Source organism: Hyperoodon ampullatus, assembly GCF_949752795.1.
Source record: "Hyperoodon ampullatus genome assembly, chromosome: X".
NCBI lineage: Eukaryota > Metazoa > Chordata > Mammalia > Artiodactyla > Ziphiidae > Hyperoodon > Hyperoodon ampullatus.
In genome coordinates this window covers 46165200-46183654 of record NC_136913.1, presented here as the reverse complement: position 1 = coordinate 46183654, position 18455 = coordinate 46165200, and the positions used below count along the sequence as shown (strand labels likewise).

The window sequence follows — 18455 nt, the reverse complement described above, 5'->3', positions numbered from 1 at the left end:
GATTAAAGACCTAAATGTAAGGCCAGAAACTATCAAACTCTTAGAGGAAAACATAGGCAGAACACTCGCTGACATAAATCACAGCAAGATCCTTTTTGACCCACCTCCTAGAGAAATGGAAATAAAAACAAAAATAAACAAATGGGACCTAATGAAACTTAAGTGCTTTTGCACAGCAAAGGAAACCATAAACAAGACGAAAAAACAACCCTCAGAGTGGGAGAAAATAATTGCAAATGAAGCAACTGACAAAGGATTAATCTCCAAAATTTATAAGCAGCTCATGCAGCTCAATATCCAAAAAACAAACAACCCAATCCAAAAATGAGCAGAAGACCTAACTAGACATTTCTCCCAAGAAGATATACAGATTGCCAACAAACACACGAAAGAATGCTCAACATCACTAATCATTAGAGAAATGCAAATCAAAATTACAATGAGGTATCACCTCACACCAGTCAGAATGGCCATCATCAAAACATCTACAATAATAAATGCTGGAAAGGGTGTTGGGGAAAGGGAACCCTCTTGCACTGTTGGTGGGAATTTAAAGTGATACAGCCACTATGGAGAACAGTATGGAGGTTCCTAAAACACTAAAAATAGAACTACCATATGACCCAGCAATGCCACTACTGGGCATATACCCTGAGAATACCATAATTCAAAAAGAATCATGTACCTCAATGTTCATTGCAGCACTGTTTACAATAGCCAGGACATGGGAGCAACCTAAGTGTCCATCAACAGATGAATTGATAAAGAAGATGTGGCACATATATACAATGGAATATTACTCAGCCATAAAAAGAAACGAAATTGAGCTATTTGTAATGAGGTGGATAGACCTACAGTCTGTCATACAGAGTGAAGTAAGTCAGAAAGAGAAAGACAAATACCGTATGCTAACACATATATATGGAATTAAAAAAAAATGTCATGAAGAACCTAGGGGTAAGACAGGAATAAAGACATGGACCTACTAGAGCATGGACTTGAGGATATGGGGAGGGGGAAGGGTAAGCTGTGACAAAGTGAGAGAGAGGCATGGACATATATACACTACCAAATGTAAGGTAGATAGCTAGTGGGAGGCAACCGCCTGGCACAGGGAGATCAGCTCGGTGCTTTGTGACTGCCTGGAGGGGTGGGATGGGGAGGGTAGGAGGGAGGGAGACGCAAGAGGGAAGAGATGTGGGAACATATGTATATGTATAGCTGATTCACTTTGTTGTAGGGTGGAAACTAACACACCATTGTGGAGCGGTTATACTCCAATAAAGATGTAAACAAAAAATACAAACACAAAAACTCAAATAAAGAAGAATTACATTATAAAAAAAATCACTTCCCGTATACATATCCTATTGTTTCCACGTCTCTAGAGAATGCTGAATAATACACCAGGGGAGAAAGTAGTTCCAGGTGGAGGGAGGGATCAACTGGGTCCAAAATTATGGACAGGTCCCTTAAGGAGGGAACTGTGACACAGCCATTGACTTAGAAATATCGATGTCATTCTTACGTTGACCGGAACAGTTGCAGTTTAGGTGAAGGTGTACTCATTCGATCAGAGTGAGATTAAGACGGAATGGGAAGAGGGGAACTGGAGACAGCGAGTGTAGACACTCCTTATGGGAGGTCTGCTACCAAGGGGAGGAGAAATGGGCCCATAGGAGGTAAGAGGGAGGGAGGCAAAAAGAACGTCGTTTTGTGTTTGCTTTTTCAAAATAATAATAATAATAATAAAAATAACCACACCAGTTTGTATGCTGACAGGAATAATCGAGCAGAGGAAGGAAAAGTAATGCTGATGTTACAAATACTCTGAGACCATGAACTTCCTTTTGGATTGAGCCAATCTAGGAAAGAATTTTCTGCTACTTGCAACCCAAAGAATGTTCACTAACAGAGTGAGCAGTGTCTTCATACGTGTAAGTCTTCCTGTTTTATGCCCACTGACGTATAATTTTTAATAGTGCTCTCATTCTGGTGTGGATGACAAATTATATGGTCACACTAATTGGCTAGGGACATTGGCTCTGAAGCCATAGATTCCAATCCTGGGCCTGCCACTTACCAGCTGTCATCTTGGACTAATTACTTAACTTCTGTGCTTCAGTTTCTTCATATGGAAAGGGGACTAACAATGGCATGTATCTCATGGTGTTTTGCTGAACAAATGAGGTAAAGCATTTAAAGAGCTTACAAAAGGACTTGCTAAATATGGTAAATATTTCATAAATATTAGGTATTATTAAATCTGCATGCCACATGATGCAGAATTCTCCTATACGGTAAAGAATGTAAGCTGCTTCCTGATCCGTTTTTCCCTTTCATACATATAACCTTAAAGGTAATTAGTTTAAATGCAACGAACAAAGTGAAATTATTCACAACTCCGTCTTATAGGAAACGAAGCTGGGAAACCCAACAGTTAAATGAGACAGAATAGGAATTTTAAAATAAATGTTAATTTATGGACTGGGTCAAGGTGCCAGGAGTGATGTGTGATATTATGTGTCGTCGTGACTGGCCCACGGAGGATGCCCAGATATTAGGTCGACCATTATTGTGAGTGTGTCTGTGAGGGAGTTTTAGATGAGATCACCATTTGGATAGGTGGCTGAGTAAAGCAGGTGGCCCTCTAACGGGAGTGTAGCATGGCAACCACTCGAAAGCCTGAATAGGACAAAAAAAGCTGACCTTCCCTCAAGCAGGAGGGACTCAAGCCTGACTGCTTGAGGTGGGACACTGGTCTTTCCCTGCCTACGGACTTGAACTGAAAAAGCGCATCTTCTTGAGACGATGCCAGCAACTTTGGGACTGGAACTTACACCACTGGCTCTCCTGGTTCTCAGGCCTTTGGACTCGGACTGGAACTACACCATCAGCTCTCCTGGGTCTCCACCCTGCCAAATGCAGATCTTGGGTCTTATCAGCCTCCACAAACATGGGAGCCAATTCCTAATAAAAAAAAAATCTCTCTCTCTCTCTCTCTCTAAATATCCTATTGGTCCGGTTCCCCTGGAACCCTGACCAATACACGTGGGAAGGCACAAGCTCCTGGTGCAAGTAAAACTACACAATGACATGATGGAACTCAGTACAGAGTGGGCAGTATGATCACAGGAATTACAGATACCCCATCAGGGTCGCAAAACAGGGTTTTAACAAATAATCATCTGATGGTTAGTAAAGGCTGTGGTAGGCAGAATTCTAAAACTGGTCTCCCAACATACCCCTCCATAATCCCAGGTACTGTGAATTAGAGGAGGAATCACGTGCACATTTGCACTATGCTGCATGGCTAACAGGATTTTGCAGTTGTAATTAAGGTTATTAAACCCCTGACCATAAAATAAGGAGATTACCCTGGATTATCCAATAGGGCCTAATCTAACCACAGGAGCCCTTTAAAAGCAGACTGTTTTCTCTGGCTTGCAGCAGAGGAAAGCAACAGAGACCTGAAGCCCAAGGAGGACCTGACACACCACTGTTTGCTTAAAGATGGAGGAAACCATACACAGGCAGCCTCTAGGATCTGAGAGCAGCCCCGACGACATCCTGCAAGGACATAGTTCAGTCCTGCCACCACAGGAGCTGGATTCTGCCAGTCACCTGGATGAATAAGCTTGGCAGCTGCTTTTTCCCCGGAGCCCCCAGGTAAGATCCCAGGCCCACTGACACCTTGATTTCAGCCTTGTGAGACCCTAAGCAGAGAACTCACTTGATGCATGCCACACGTGTTACCCGTGGAAGCCGTGAAATAATAAATACGTGCTGGTTTAAGCTGCCAAATTGGCAGCAATTTCTTACACAGCACTAGAAAGCTGATACACCAGTATTCAGGTCATTAGCATATTGAACCTGTTGTGCGTAAGGTAATTCCCTGTACTATCCAACCTACTGGGGAGGGTGAGGAATCACTTCCGGCCCAGCCATAACCACATGAACCTCTAAGGTGCAAATTAAAATAAGCGCCACCAAAGTCACAGGGCAGAGAATTCTAACACTAGTGTAGTGGAAGATTAACTGCAATACAGAAGCAAGAACAGACAGCCTGCAGTGTGACAGCAACACGAGGGCACGTCCTGGTAAGATAAGGCCATACTCAGTGTGAAGGGCTTGGACACTGGAGCTGCCCACTCAGTCCCTGCACTTCAGATAAAGCAGACCACTCAGTTCCCAGGCCCTCTACAGGGCAACAGCAGGCAAGCACAGTCAGGGAAACTGCAGGTAGTGGCTCTGAATTAAATGGAAATAAATTTTTATGAAAAAGGGTTTGATGTCATAGACATTCTTTGAGGCTTTAGAGGTAGACAGACTGGCTCCAACACTCTGTGATCCTAGCTGTGTTTCGGAGTTCTAATTTATTAACTCTGTGTGAGTATGTGTATGTGTATGTGTGGGCACGCGCGCGTGTGCGCAGGTGACACGCCTCCTCGATAATCCTGACAAATCTTTACAGACCACTGGATTTAAGATCTGCCTGCGTGATTTTCTGTACTAAGACAGCTGGATCAGCTTGCCTGATCCCTCTACCCCGAGAGGCTACCACGGCACATGGAACATACACATTTTCTGACTTTTACACCAGCTCCCTGTATTCAGCAGCTTCTAGTACCAGTGCACTGCGGACTTCCTGGCTTCGTGATCAGTGTTGGCCGTTCTAACAATCTCTCAGTTTCTGAAATGTCCTCACGGTGGGAGCTTTTTTATATCCCCTAGGCTTTGTAAGTGAAAAGTGATTGAAGCATAAAAATCATTTAAAGAAATTTAACTGCAGAAATTAATTAGTGAATATAAGACTGGTAATTTGATTATTTGTTTTGCTGAAGATCACAAATATTCGGGATTAAGGAATCATATCCATGAGCCCCCAAACAGTGGAATTTTCAGATAGAGGCCTTCATGCTCACAGTCACAAGGTCCCAGTTCCCCTGATCTGACTCCTGCTCCTACTGCCTCTACTTTTTTATCACCCAAATCTTTGTCTCCTCTTCCTCTTTTCCTCTCTTGCACTGTAAATGTACTCCGTGGATACTTCTAATTCAGAAATTACATTCTTTCTTTATGTTTGTTTTCCTGTGAGATCCTTAAGGGCTAGGACCATATTTTCTTTGCTCTTTGCTTATCCTGTACGACGTACACTGCATGAAACATGGTAGGCATTGCTGAAGGTTTGCTGAAGGCATTTCTTTCATACTGAAACTCTGACAGCAAAAACATCCACTTGCAATCTGGGAGTAGGACAGTAGATGCATTCTATATAGGTAGCATGTGTGTGGTTTTTGAGTATCATGCAAACTCTTCTAGAACCTAGGAGGTGTTGGAGGACGAGATCTGGTTCATTTGTCCATGGGCCTCTACAAAGCACGTGGCACGGTCTTTAGACCACAATATGGCTAAAAGCAACAATTCCCAGAACTTAGCCATGTGTAAGCCTTTCCATGTCTGCCACCCCCAACTCTAATGTTATAAGCTTAATGTTTTCTGTAAAGGAAGGTACTATGTGTCATGAGAAAAACTCGAAAAATAAAGAGAATGGTGACATAGCAACGGTGTGGAATTTTAAAATTTACATTGGTGGCTCTCAAGAACACAGGAATTTTTTTCAAAACTTTTAAAAAATGTGGAGATATGCAGACAATGGATTGAGACAGTAGTTCTCCTAAATCCCAGCTCTCCCACTTCCTAGCTCTGTGATGAGCAAGGTATCTACCCTCCTGGGCCTTGATTTCCTCATTTGTGAAACTGGAATAATGGTACTTATGCCACAGGGACTTTATGAAAATTGTCAGTGAGATATGTAAACACCTGACACATGGTAGGCCCTCAAAGAGATTTTATCATGTCTTCTGATATGTAGTTAGGAAAAAGCAGCAACAGAAAAAAAGGATTCCTTTACAAGAATTTTGCGAATTACACACAGCAGAAAGTTCATCTGAAGCAACAAATCAAGGATACTTCCTTTGACATGTAGGCTGGTACTAAAAGCTTTTTGATCAAAGTTAAAGCGAAGCTCAGAAACTAAGAGTCTAATTGGTGTCCTCTCCTAGGAGACCTCGTATTTGGGGAACACTGCTAAGAAAACCACCGATTTTCCAATGTGCCCTGAAAAATTAAACACCCGAGGAGAAGATGGGGGGAAAAAAGAAAAGGAAAAGCCGTTTTCCTACTAATCTCGAATTCCAGAGGATGACGCCCGGCTCAGAACCCCTGGTCAGAGCCACCCTACCATGCTGCTCACTAACGGTGCACCTTCCCAGAACAGGTGGATTTTACTGGGGGTGCCGGGAGAATGTGGCCGTTTTCCTGATCCCAATTTTGATTCCATACCTCACTTGTGGTCTTCATCAAAGGAGCCTGCGAAATGTGCAGAACAGCTTGGTAACCCTGAGAAATCTGCAGTATTGCTTCTGAGGGAACTGGTCTCACGGTGCCTGGGCCTGTGGGTGCACAGCAGCATTGATCAGTAAACTCCTGATCTTCCCTCCTGGGCCAGTTGGATGTCTTTGTGGAAGGAAAGGGCATCCTGCCAAGAACAGGATTCTCACACAAGGAAACTAGCTCTGCAACAAAGGACCCTCCCCAGGATCCACAATCATCAAAAGTCATGAAGGAGTGTAAACAACAATTACTTTCTTCCTTCACAAGGACTCAGAATAGTCACCTTCCATCTGCCGCAGCACGAATCACTGTTGAATATACCAACATTTGGCCAAAGCAGCTGGGGCGAGGTCTCTGGGATGAAGAGCTTCTGCAAGTGTTAGGAGATGGGATGAAAGCTTTGCAGAGCTGGATCAGTGAAAAAAGGAAGGGAACCGGACAGGACTGCTGGGAGCAAATTAAGCGGGGGTCTGCCTATGCTGCACTCTTTCTGGGGTGTTATCATCGGTGAGCCCCGAGTTTCCCTCTCATTTGGGCAATCTCGCTATGCCAGATCGTGGGCAACTTACAGAATGTCCGTCATCTCAACAGTCCCCCTTATGAAGTGGGAATGACAATATTTCCTTTGAAGGAATTCAACTACAAATCCTGTAGTCCTAGGATTCAACTACAGAAGATCAGTGAAGAGCCTAGCTTGGTGCCCTTCACTGCGTGTACTATCACTTCACATTAATCTCAACTTCCATTTCAACGAGCTCATTACATTCTTTTGCATTCACCATGTTTAACTGTATGATTACCTTTTATTCTCAAAGATACAATTTTATTTGAAGAAAATATATTATGTAAATTAGTACATGTTCTGCGCAGATAAAGCAAAGTCTATTTAGGTGACGAAGCCCTGAGGTCTGGAAACGCCACCCTAAGTCATGCTGTGTAGTAAGCACAGGGCTGGCCTAGGAGGGATCCACGGAAAATGAGTCAGACATCTGGCCGCGCCGACTAGCAGAGTTTGCATGGCAGCTGATACAGACGTGGTGCTCACACAGATGGCACCTACTGGAATAACTGCAGTTTGTAAACAGAATGTTTTCCCTGTTAGGATCACTTTCACAAATTAATTAATTAACGGATAGATTAATTCAATGAATATTCAGTAGTGCCTTCCCAGTTGTATCAGAAAGTGTCCTGGATCATGGACTGACAAAGACCAGTGAAACATGGCCCTTGCCCTCAAGGGTATCACAATGTACCTAGGGAGGCAGACACATTCATTACATCAACAGATATCCTCTGCATGACTACAATGTGCGCTCAGCAAAGTTCTGGGCTGCTGGAGATTGACCAGTGGGCAAGAGACAAAGATCCCTAAGACCAAGGACCTCACAGCTGGGAGCTCTGGGGGAGGACAGAGATAAGCAACAAACATAACAAAGAAGTAAATAACAGAGTCTGTTAGTTGATAAGTGTTATAACAAAAGGACAATTTAGGCCAAGGCAAAGGGGATCAGGGATAGGGTGGAGGGTGGGAAAGACGGGTGCACTTGGCAATATGCTGTCCTGTGGCCTGGTTAGCCCTCACTGAGAAGGCGAGAACTGAGCAAGGCCTCCAGGGAAATGAGGAAGTCAGCCAGGCAGATGTGGGTGAGGAGCATCCGGGCAAAGGGAAGAGCTTGAGCAAAGACCCTGAGGAGGGAGCCTGGCTGACAAGACCCAGAAACTGCAGAGTCCTGGACCTGAGTGACTGAAGGGAGGCTGGTGGGGTAAAGTCAGAGAGGAAATGGGGCCAGATCTTGTAGGGCCTCCTACACCTTTCTGAGGGTTTCGCATTTGACTCTGAGCCATGAACGGAACAGCGCTAGGAAGGGTTTAGTTGCTGAATTAGAGGTCTGTACAGAGGACGGTATCAGTGAAGACAGGGGATACAGCAGTCAGGGGACCGGAGGGAGTGATCAAAGAAGCAGGAGAAATCAAGGAGCGCTGCCCCTTTGCCAGAGAGTGGAAACACTCGCCTGGACTTGACCTCCATTGACCGTTGGGCTCACACCCGTGACTGTGCACGCGTGTGCCGTTACTCACAAAATCACAAACGTACAAGTCCTGTATTCATCCCCATGGTGCCTCCGTTAAGCAAAGAAAAAGAAAAATGGGGAGGTATTTTTTTGTTCCAATCCCTTTGTATCTGCGGAGTTTCTACTGAACTACATACTGTAGCCCCACTCTGAAGCCCTTGCTGCGCTTCAAGGAAAAACAGATTATCCAAGGATCATGATGAAGCCTTCCTTTTCACACACGTGAAAAGCTATGTGTGGAGTTGCCTCTCTTCACTCGTCTTTCATTTTATATTTGTAATAAACAATTATTAGGTGCAATGAGACCATCCTTCTTGATCCATGTAGGCTTTGTCACACTCTTTCATTCAATCAATGTATTTTGAAATCCTGCTGGATGCCGAGCTCAGGTCACTGTGCTGACTCAGGGGGAACAGGTATGTATCAGGCTGGACCCTAGCCTTTCAGGTGCTTACAAACATACAGACAGATCATCACAGTTCTCCTTGATTAGAGCCATGACAGAATTAAAGTCAAGGGAGCCCAGTAAAATGGACGAGGGTCATTGAATCGCAGTGTAAGGGCTGGGTGAGTACACATGGTCAGGAAAGCCTTTGGGGGAGGGTTGAAGTTAATGAGGTAGGTGCTTTTATTATCCCCAGTTCACAGATGAGAACTATCAAGGTCCAAGATTTTCACTTGCTTAAGGCTGCACGGCTACTGAGAGAGCCAGACTTAAGTTCTAGGGCATTTGGTTTACAAAACACCAATGTTTTCCCACTCACTGACTACTACTAAAATCACATTTCCCAACTCTCCTTCCCTTTAGTACATCTAGGAATCCTCTCAGGTATGTGTGGTCACTCTCCTGAAAGCTGGGTCCAGCTGTGAAGACCACAAGGCCCTCAGAAGGTCTGTAACATTCTCCATCTGTGGTGACAGCTGTTCTGGAGAGCTCCTCCCTCTTAGAATTGCATTCCACTTAAAATTAATGGCAAAAGAGGCAGCTCTAGCTTCCATGCCCATCTCACCAAGAAAGGCACCCAACTTCCCAGGACCATGCTTCTAATGTTGCTGTCACTTTCCAATCTGCCTGCTCTTTCCTAAATCAGAAAACATGTGGAAATATGTATCCCAGACTTGTTGCGCTCAGAGCAGATCCTCTCAGTTTCAGAACATTACATAGAAGCTGTGTTCTCCTGGGTGCCCAGATCTCCCAGGCAGAAAAAAAGGAGAGCGGAGGAAGTCTGTGCCACAAGGAATGACATGTACTGTGTGTGTATCTCAGCAACTCTCAACACACACGAAATCTGTCATAGTGAAGGGAAGATTACCTTTGGTGTCAGGCAGACCAACGTGTGACTCAGCTCCATCACTTGCTGCCTCACTTCCTTAAACCCATCTCAGTCTGTCTCTTAATCTGTTGAAAGGAGATTTTGATACTCATTTTTCAATTTAGCCGGTAAATAAATATTACATGCATAAAGCGGACGCTCGACAAATCAAAATCAATGCCCAGGATGATGACAAAATAGAACATCTTCTTCTCTGTAACACTAATTCCATTTTATGCTTGCAGGGGAAATTGAACTTCAAGGTGTTAAGTAACATGTCAAGGTGACACCCTTCATTGGTGGGAGTGAGATGGGCCGTCTGGTGGGCTTTTCACTATATTTGTCAGGAGAACAACATCCAGAGCGGAAATAGCTTCCTTTGAACTCAGTGACCCTTAGCAAATGAACACCTTACCTAAGAAGTCAGCTCTGAACGTCATCCAAAAATGCCACAACAGAATGCAAACTGGTGGAGACACTATGGAAAATGGTATGGAGGTTCCTCAAAAAAACTGAAAACAGAGTTGCCATATGATTGCCATATGCAATCCCACTCCCGGGCATATATCCGGAGAAAAACATAACTTGAAAAGATACATGCACCCCAGGGTTCACTGCAGCACTCTTCACAATAGCCAAGATATGGAAACAACCTAAATGTCCATCGACAGAGGAATGGATAAAGAAGACGTGGTACTTATATACAATGGAAAACTACTAAGCCACAAAACAGAATGAAATAATGCCACCTGCAGCAAAATGGATGCAACTAGAGATTATCATACTAAATGAAGTAAGTCAGAAACAGAAAGACAAATACCATATGCTATCACTTATATGTGGAATCTAAAATATGACGCGAATGAACTTATCTATGAAACAGAAAAGGACTCACAGACACAGAGAGCAGCCTCCTGGTTGCCAAGGGGGAGGAGGCTGGGGGAGGGATAGATTAGGAGTTTGGGATTAGCAGATGCAAAGTATTATATATAGAATGGATAAACAGCAAGGTTCTACTGTACAGCACAGGGATCTATATTCAATATCCTGTGATAAACCATAATGGAAAAGAACATGAAAAAGAATGTATACATATGTATAACTGAATCACTTTGCTATACAGTAGAAATGAACACAACGTTGTAAATCAACTACACTTCAATAAAATAAAATTTTTTAAATGCCACAATAAACCGTAGCTCTTGATAAAAAGAATCCTTTTGACAAGACATGGTGACTTTGTGAGAGCACAGCTATAGAGATATGAAGACTTGAATTCAAATACTAACTCCATTCTAAGCCTTCTCTTCTGTGAAACGGAAATAATAACTGTCTCCTTAGGATTTAATGGGCTGTCAGTTAAACAAGATACAGGGCTCAACACAGGGTCTGGCACAAAGACTGACACGTACAAATATTACATGTCTTAACTTCATCCCTCTCCTTCTGACTCCAGGGAAAGTTCAATGGCAACCTCTTCAAGAAGAGGTGGAATTTCTACTGGGGAACATACTTTCTTTATTTTTGGTTGGATTTCGATGGATGGCAGTTAATGGTGGTGTCAGCTAGCTCTTGATGTATAAGAAACCACCCCAAATTTTAGTGGCTTTAAACAACAACTGATTCTTTTGCTCATAATTCTACAGCTCAACGACTTCAGCTGGGCTCGGGTGACTGGTCCTTCTGCTCTCCTCAGAAGGCTTACTTATGCATCCGTGGTTGGTGCTCTATCGGCTAACTGGCTCTGCTGAGGGCTGGATGGTCTAGGATGGTCCCACCTACATTTCTGACAAAGGATCCACTGTAAGGTGGGGTGAAGGCGATGCATGGACTGTGGATCTCTCAGCATCCACCTAGCCCAGGCTTCTTCACATTCCTGTCATCTTGATTCAAGAGCAGCAAGAGAGGGTAAACCCCAGTGCACAGGCACTTTTCAATTCTCTGCTTGCTTCACACTTGCTATGGTCCCATGGCACAAAGCAAGCTCCATGCCAAGGCCAAGGATGATGCGGGAGGCAAGCACGTATCACAGCTATTGCTGTAAAAGTCTGCTACCACAGTGGCTCATAAAACAACCCTGTTCATCAGTGGAGAAACAATGAACTATAGATAAACCAGACAGCAGAGTGCTAGTCTCCCAAAACAGATTTCTACTCCTCTTTAGAAGAAGTTAAAACTGTCTTGCCCTATTGTTTTAACAGGTAGAAAATAAAATTATTTTATGAAATTTGGAAAAAAACTAATTTGAAAATTTCCTTGGCATTGCACTAAACCTACAACCCGTGGATCTCTTTATCCAGGAACATGCTATGGCTTTGCCAGTAGGAATTCAGTCTCTACCTCCTTCCATATTATAATGTTGCTTCTCCTCCCCCTTCCAATAAGTATGCCCCACCCCCGGCACAGACATATTGCATAGGCATAATCTGATGTGGGAGTGATGCAGCAGACCATAAAACAGCACCTCTGGTGAGACAAGGACATAGTACCTGGTAACTGTGAAGCAGACTTGTGATGTGGCTGGGGCCTGTTTGGTCCACACCTCCCTGCAGGCACCAGTCCAATCTCCCAGCTTTGCTAAAGTTCCTCTTAATTTATTCAAATATCTTTTAGAGTTGAGTACAAGTTTTATCACTTTCTACTACAATGCCCTAACCATATGTTTTAGGATCCCTCAGTATTTTGTTTATTCTGTAGTGGTTGATATTGCTACTGTGATGTCATCGTTTCCCCATTATATGTTCTAGAGGGTTATTGCTGGCATACATGAAAGTTCTTGGGATTTTAAATGTTAATGTTTATTAACTTCTACCATTTAAAGAAATTTTTTATTTATTTATTATTTATTTATTTATTTATTTTTGCGGTACGCGGGCCTCTCACCTTTGTGGCCCCTCCCGCTGCAGAGCACAGGCTCCGGACGCGCAGGCTCAGCGTCCATGGCCCACGGTCCCAGCCGCTCCGCGGCATGTGGGATCCTCGTGGACCGGGTCACGAACCCGTGTCCCCTGCATCAGCAGGCGGATTCCCAACCACTGCGCCACCAGGGAAGCCCTAAAAAAATTTATTTTTACATCGTTTCTTAGGTGTTTCCCAAGAATATATTCCTACCATCTGCTAAGAATGACAATTTTGTCTTCTTTACCAAAATGGTAGGCTTTTTTCTCTTTACAATCTCATTACACGGGAAAGAAAATCTAAAATGATATGTAATAATATGGGTGATAATTGGTATATTTGCCTAGATCCTGACTATAATGGATTTTGTTTCTAGTTATTTAACATCATTTGTGTATTTGTGAGTATGGGCACACTGAGGTATACAGCCTGTGCTGAAATCTATTTTCCTAGGGTTTTGGGGTTTTTTGTTTTGTTTTGTTTGTTTGTTTGCTTTGCCCGCACCTCGTGGCATGAGGCAGTTCCCCAGCCAGTGATCCAACCTGTGCCCCCTGCACTGAAGTGCAGAGTCTTAACCACTGGGCCACCAGGGAAGTCCTCCTAGTTTGTTTTTAATCATGGTATGTTGCCTTCCTCCAAATGTTCCTTGATCATCCATATATCGGTAAAATATGGTCATCAGCACCAGTATCGCTATTGGTTGAGGTCATTCTCTTCATTTCTCCATTTTATCATTTTCTTCATACAGTTTTATTATATTATGACCATATATTTTTGTCTTATTATGCTCTAGATATTGAGGGTAGTCTTGCCACCAGGAACAGAATCATTTTTATGAGCTATTTACATATACACGGCATGGAACAGACCCTGGCAAGCTGAACTAACTTGTTATTGAAAAACCGGACTGTATGTTTCATAACCATTTTCCACATACCTTTCCGATTCAATTTCCCCTTCATGAGTGGATTATTTCACTGGAAAAGTGAGCTGTTGTGATCCTGCTTGCCTGATGCCAGCAGAGGGTCTGTGGGTAAGAGAAAGACAAAGATGCCTAAGTTGCAATAAGGCAAAAGGGAGGGGATATCAGAGGTCTTCTCCATAGGTTACTGTGAGAGCAGGGAAACAATAAGAAAAATTACAAAGGAGGGGGAAGGCTTTAGGCTGTTACAACTGGGGCTGTGGGAGAGCCACTTCTTGGCCAAGGGGGCAGGATGACCAGACAGAGGTGAGAGAGCACCAAGTGGCCTTGCTGGATTCCCTGGCCAGGAGGCTTCTAAAAATCAAAATGCAAAATATGAAGGGATTGCCAGAGGCACGTTTCCCAAAGCCTCAACCAGTACTTCTCAATGAGAAAGAGAGACAAGGGTGGAGTGTGTGGAGGGGAGAGATTCCTGGGATTTAATAAAACACTGCTTGGGGTGGTTCTCCAGCTGTTGGGTGAACATGACCCCAAATGCAAAGGTCTGAACCAAGTAGGTGAGGAGTTTACTGCTGAGGAAACCGAGGACCAGAGGTTAGGTAAGATGTCAACAGGGGTTCAAGAAAGGTGTTCACTTATGGGCTGTGCCAAGATGCCTGGCAAGGTGAAGAACCTGTTGAAGAAACAAAACCGCATGATATGACAAAGCAAAGATTAGGTTCTGTTTTGTCAAGAATACCAAGGATCGTCTTCACACAACCGGGACCTTCCTGTAAGTAAGCGGGTACTCTACCTTATGGCTGATGACGAAGACCACACGCACTTGACCATCCGTCCTCTGTGTAAAACGGTTGCGTGTGTGTTTCCTGCAACCTGGTGGGGAGAGTGAGGAGAAACGTCCATCCGCGCCACAGCCACGTCTGGCTCGAAGGCACACGTGGAAGCAAGCTTGGCCCAAGTCACAAGGCGGGGCATTTCATCCCGGGGGATGCACATTCCCAGCCCGGAGGTGCGGGGCGCCTGCGCAGTGCGCCCCAGGCGCCACGCGCTGCGGGGGCCACGAGACCCCCGCCCCCCGCCCCCCGCCCTCCGACGGGAACGCGCACGTGCCCGGGGACGGGGACGCGCCCGCGAATGCGCCTCACCTCGCTCAACCCCGGCCCCGTCGGCTGAGGAGGGAGGGAAGGGGACACGCACTGGAGACGCGGCTAGGCTCCGCGCAGAGTGGCGGGCTCCGGGCCGGAGGCGGGGATGGGGGCGGTGGCGGCGGCGCCTCCTCCAGTCAGGCGTCTGCGCCCGGGACCCCCCGGCCGCGCGGGGGGAAGGACCTACTGACGTACCTCGTGCGCCCCCGCCTCCGTCCCCGCCCCCGCCTCATCTTCCCCGAGCTCCCGTGGCTCGCGGGCTGAGACGCTTCTCTCTCCCCGCCCCTGCCCGCGGCTCTTTCTCTCCACAGCACCTCGGAGTCCCTCGGCCCGGTGGCGACGGCAGCGGGGACCCGAGCAGCGGCGAGCGGCCTCGAGGATGAAGTGCAAGCCGAACCAGACGCGGACCTACGACCCGGAGGGGTTCAAGAAGCGGGCGGCGTGCCTGTGCTTCCGGAGCGAGCGCGAGGACGAGGTGCTGTTAGTGAGTAGCAGTCGGTACCCGGACCGCTGGATCGTGCCGGGCGGGGGCATGGAGCCCGGGGAAGAGCCGGGCGGTGCTGCAGTCCGCGAGGTGTACGAAGAGGCGGGAGTCAAGGGGAAGTTAGGCCGGCTCCTGGGCATTTTCGAGCAGAACCAAGATCGCAAGCACAGAACGTACGTGTATGTACTGACTGTCACTGAGATTCTGGAGGATTGGGAAGATTCGGTTAGCATTGGGAGGAAGCGAGAGTGGTTCAAAATCGAAGATGCGATCAAGGTTCTCCAGTGCCACAAGCCCGTGCATGCCGAATATCTGCAAAAACTAAAGCTGGGCGGTTCCCCAACCAGTGGAAACTCCATGGCCCCGTCCCTGCCAGAGAGCGATCCCTAGTATGTACCGCTCCTGCACAGACTCTTGCTTTCTACCTACCTGACAGTAAATAGTGCCCGGGGCACCCCTGGTGCCGTGTGCGGTCTCACCGGGAGGAGGGAGGCTTCTTTTGTTTCCTTGGCAGACCTCTGCATCACGCTTGCAAACTGTCTCAGTTGCCAGGCACTGTTTTCAGACATTTTGCACGTTTTTCAGATGCTTTCAGAATCGCTTCTTGGTAGCACTGTAACACATTTCGGAAAGCCAAAGCCACATGGGATTTTTTGGTTTGTTTGTTTGTTTGTTTGTTTTTTATAAAGGTGCCTTAACTGCTAACCCAGTCTTTGGGGGGCGGGTGTGTGTGTGTGTGTGTGTACACGTGTATACGTGTTGTGGTTTGTTTTTTTTAACAGTTCACACGTGTGTGTGTGTCCGTATGTGTCTGCGTGTGTCTGCGTGTGTATGCACTTTTGGTACCAGTCTTGTGGTTTTTTTGTAGTGAAGGCCTTTAAAATCTGATCACCTTGGTTGTATGGCAACTTCATTAGTTTTTTCTCTTAAGTTGTTTTCTCATTCACAGCATTAGCCCTTGTCAGAAAGCCCTTCTGTGATTGGTTTGAAGGACCAGTGTTGAATTTCAAAGAAGCATTTAAGGAATTTTACATCATGTGCTCTTTCCACACTGAACAATAATTTTATCTTCAGATATGTGATCTAATTTGCCCTTTTCAGAAATTGCTTAATTCATATGTCGATAATTCGATTTTCAGAACATTTTCACAACTGGTAGTTTTTTACTTCTTACTTGAAATGGCCATTTCCCATTGAGCCTGAATGTAGCTTAGCAAAATATTATTTTATAGAATAAGGACCCTCTCGGGAAGGTATTGTTATGTACATATCCTGATATGTACATATTATGAAAACTGTATTCTGAGTGAGATTTAGCGTGCTCAACTTCCAACTCCCATTGCTCCTTTCTCAGTGCTCTAGAACAACATGGTTCTCTCATTATAAACTAGTCTTTGAAAGAAAGTTAGTTCACATATTTGAGTTCATGATAGTCCACTTAAACTTGTCTGAACACCAGTAGCCAAAGGAATGGAATATTATATGGTAATTACATCCCAGTTGAGTGAGTTAGCCTTCTTGATATTCAGCTGCTACAGAATTCTCAAACTGTCAGGACGCCTGAACAATCTCTTGTGAAGATTTAGGATAAAGGTTTTGTGTCACATGACAGACTTAAAAGCTACCAAATTAAAAGCTCTTACATTTGCTTCAGTACTTGTTTGAAATCAGGGATCCTGTCTAAAGTGCATAGGTCTGTCTTCTGGAACTACCTTTATTCCTCTAGCCATGTCGTCAGTTAGGTAGTGGGAAAATCTACTTTCTGAAGAGGACATCAGGGTGGAAAGGTCATTCCTTATATAACGCTTAAGCATTTTTAAAACATTCTTCTAGTAAATAAATAAGGTAGAAAATAATGGTTGTTTAAAACATTTTGTTAGTTCTCAAAGTCACCTTTTTAAACACAATTACTGCTGAAGATTGAATGGAAGTTACCTTTCTTAAATTAATTCATAGCTTACTGTTGTGCAGCATACATACAGAACAGTTGACAAATCTTTACAGCTTAATGAATCTTTATATAGTGAGCACATACATGTAACCAGAGTTCAGATCCAGAAATTAATATTACCTGTTACTCAAAAGCCCATTGCATTCCTCTTCCTAATCAGTACTCCGCCCTCCTATCTTTTAAGTTCTGCTTTTGAACTTTATATTGAATTTCAGAACACACTCTTTTGTGCTGCCCCCTTGTGTGCTATGTGTATTTTGTTCCTCAAAATACTCAAATATTTTTCTCTATTTGGTTGCATTTTAATTCTACAAATTGGTAACATGCTTATACGATTGCTTCTAAAAAGTGGGTTCTGTTCCACTTTCTAAAGAAATTCAGTACCACTCTTTTGAAAACAAATCTTATTACACATTCAAGCACAGATAAACAATGTACAAGTTTCAGTTCACAAAACATTTTCGGTACTAATGCTATCAAAGTAAACTAAAAAATGAGTGGGTTTTTAAAACCAATGACAGTTTTATTATCTGAATTATATCATTTGATTAATTATGGTTATTGTGTATTTTTCTGTTTTTCTCTGCAAAAGTGATATATATCGAATATATATTTGAGTACATATTTTTAATTCCAAACAATCTGACTTTTACTATTCATTCAATCTCAAATAGACCCAAAGATATTTTCCCCCAATAACTAGTTATTCTAGGTTAGAAGATTCTTAAATTCTACATTAACATTAACACAGCAGATATACTGGGTTCTTATTTTACAGATAATTTTGCAGATAAAAACCCCTTCCACCTGAAATGCTATCACAAATACTTTGGAGCCTTAACTTGTGATTCTTAGAGGTAATAATGCATCCTCTTATTTGGTTCTTAAATTAAGTATCTGACAAAGGCAAAAATGTACAATATTCATATTAACCCGTTATAAAGAATTTAGCCTATAAATATGTTGTGGGTTTGTTTTTTTTGTTTGTTTCTTTGGGTTTTTTTTTGTCGTTGTTGTTTTTTGCCAGAAACATTTAGAATATGTCATGCTTTTTTTTTTTTTTTTTTTTTTTTTTTTGCGGTACGCGGGCCTCTCACTGTTGTGGCCTCTCCCGTTGCGGAGCACAGGCTCTGGACGCTCAGGCTCAGCGGCCATGTCTCACGGGCCCAGCCACTCCGCGGCATGTGTGATCTTCCCGGACCAGGGCAAGAACCCGTGTCCCATGCATCAGCAGGCGGACTCTCAACCACTGCGCCACCAGGGAAGCCCTGTCA

The 18455-nt window shown here is 44.2% G+C and overlaps 1 protein-coding gene across 1 annotated transcript; it reads left to right on the top strand.

Moving 5' to 3' along the window:
* Positions 1-15125: 15125 nt before the first annotated feature.
* LOC307069385 (diphosphoinositol polyphosphate phosphohydrolase 3-beta) lies at positions 15126-15620 on the top strand (the record flags this gene model as incomplete). Its single annotated transcript, XM_079727729.1, has 1 exon — positions 15126-15620. The coding sequence occupies one exon, from the start codon at positions 15126-15128 to the stop codon at positions 15618-15620; it is 495 nt and encodes a 164-aa protein (XP_079583855.1).
* Between the last annotated feature and the right edge of the window lie 2835 nt (positions 15621-18455).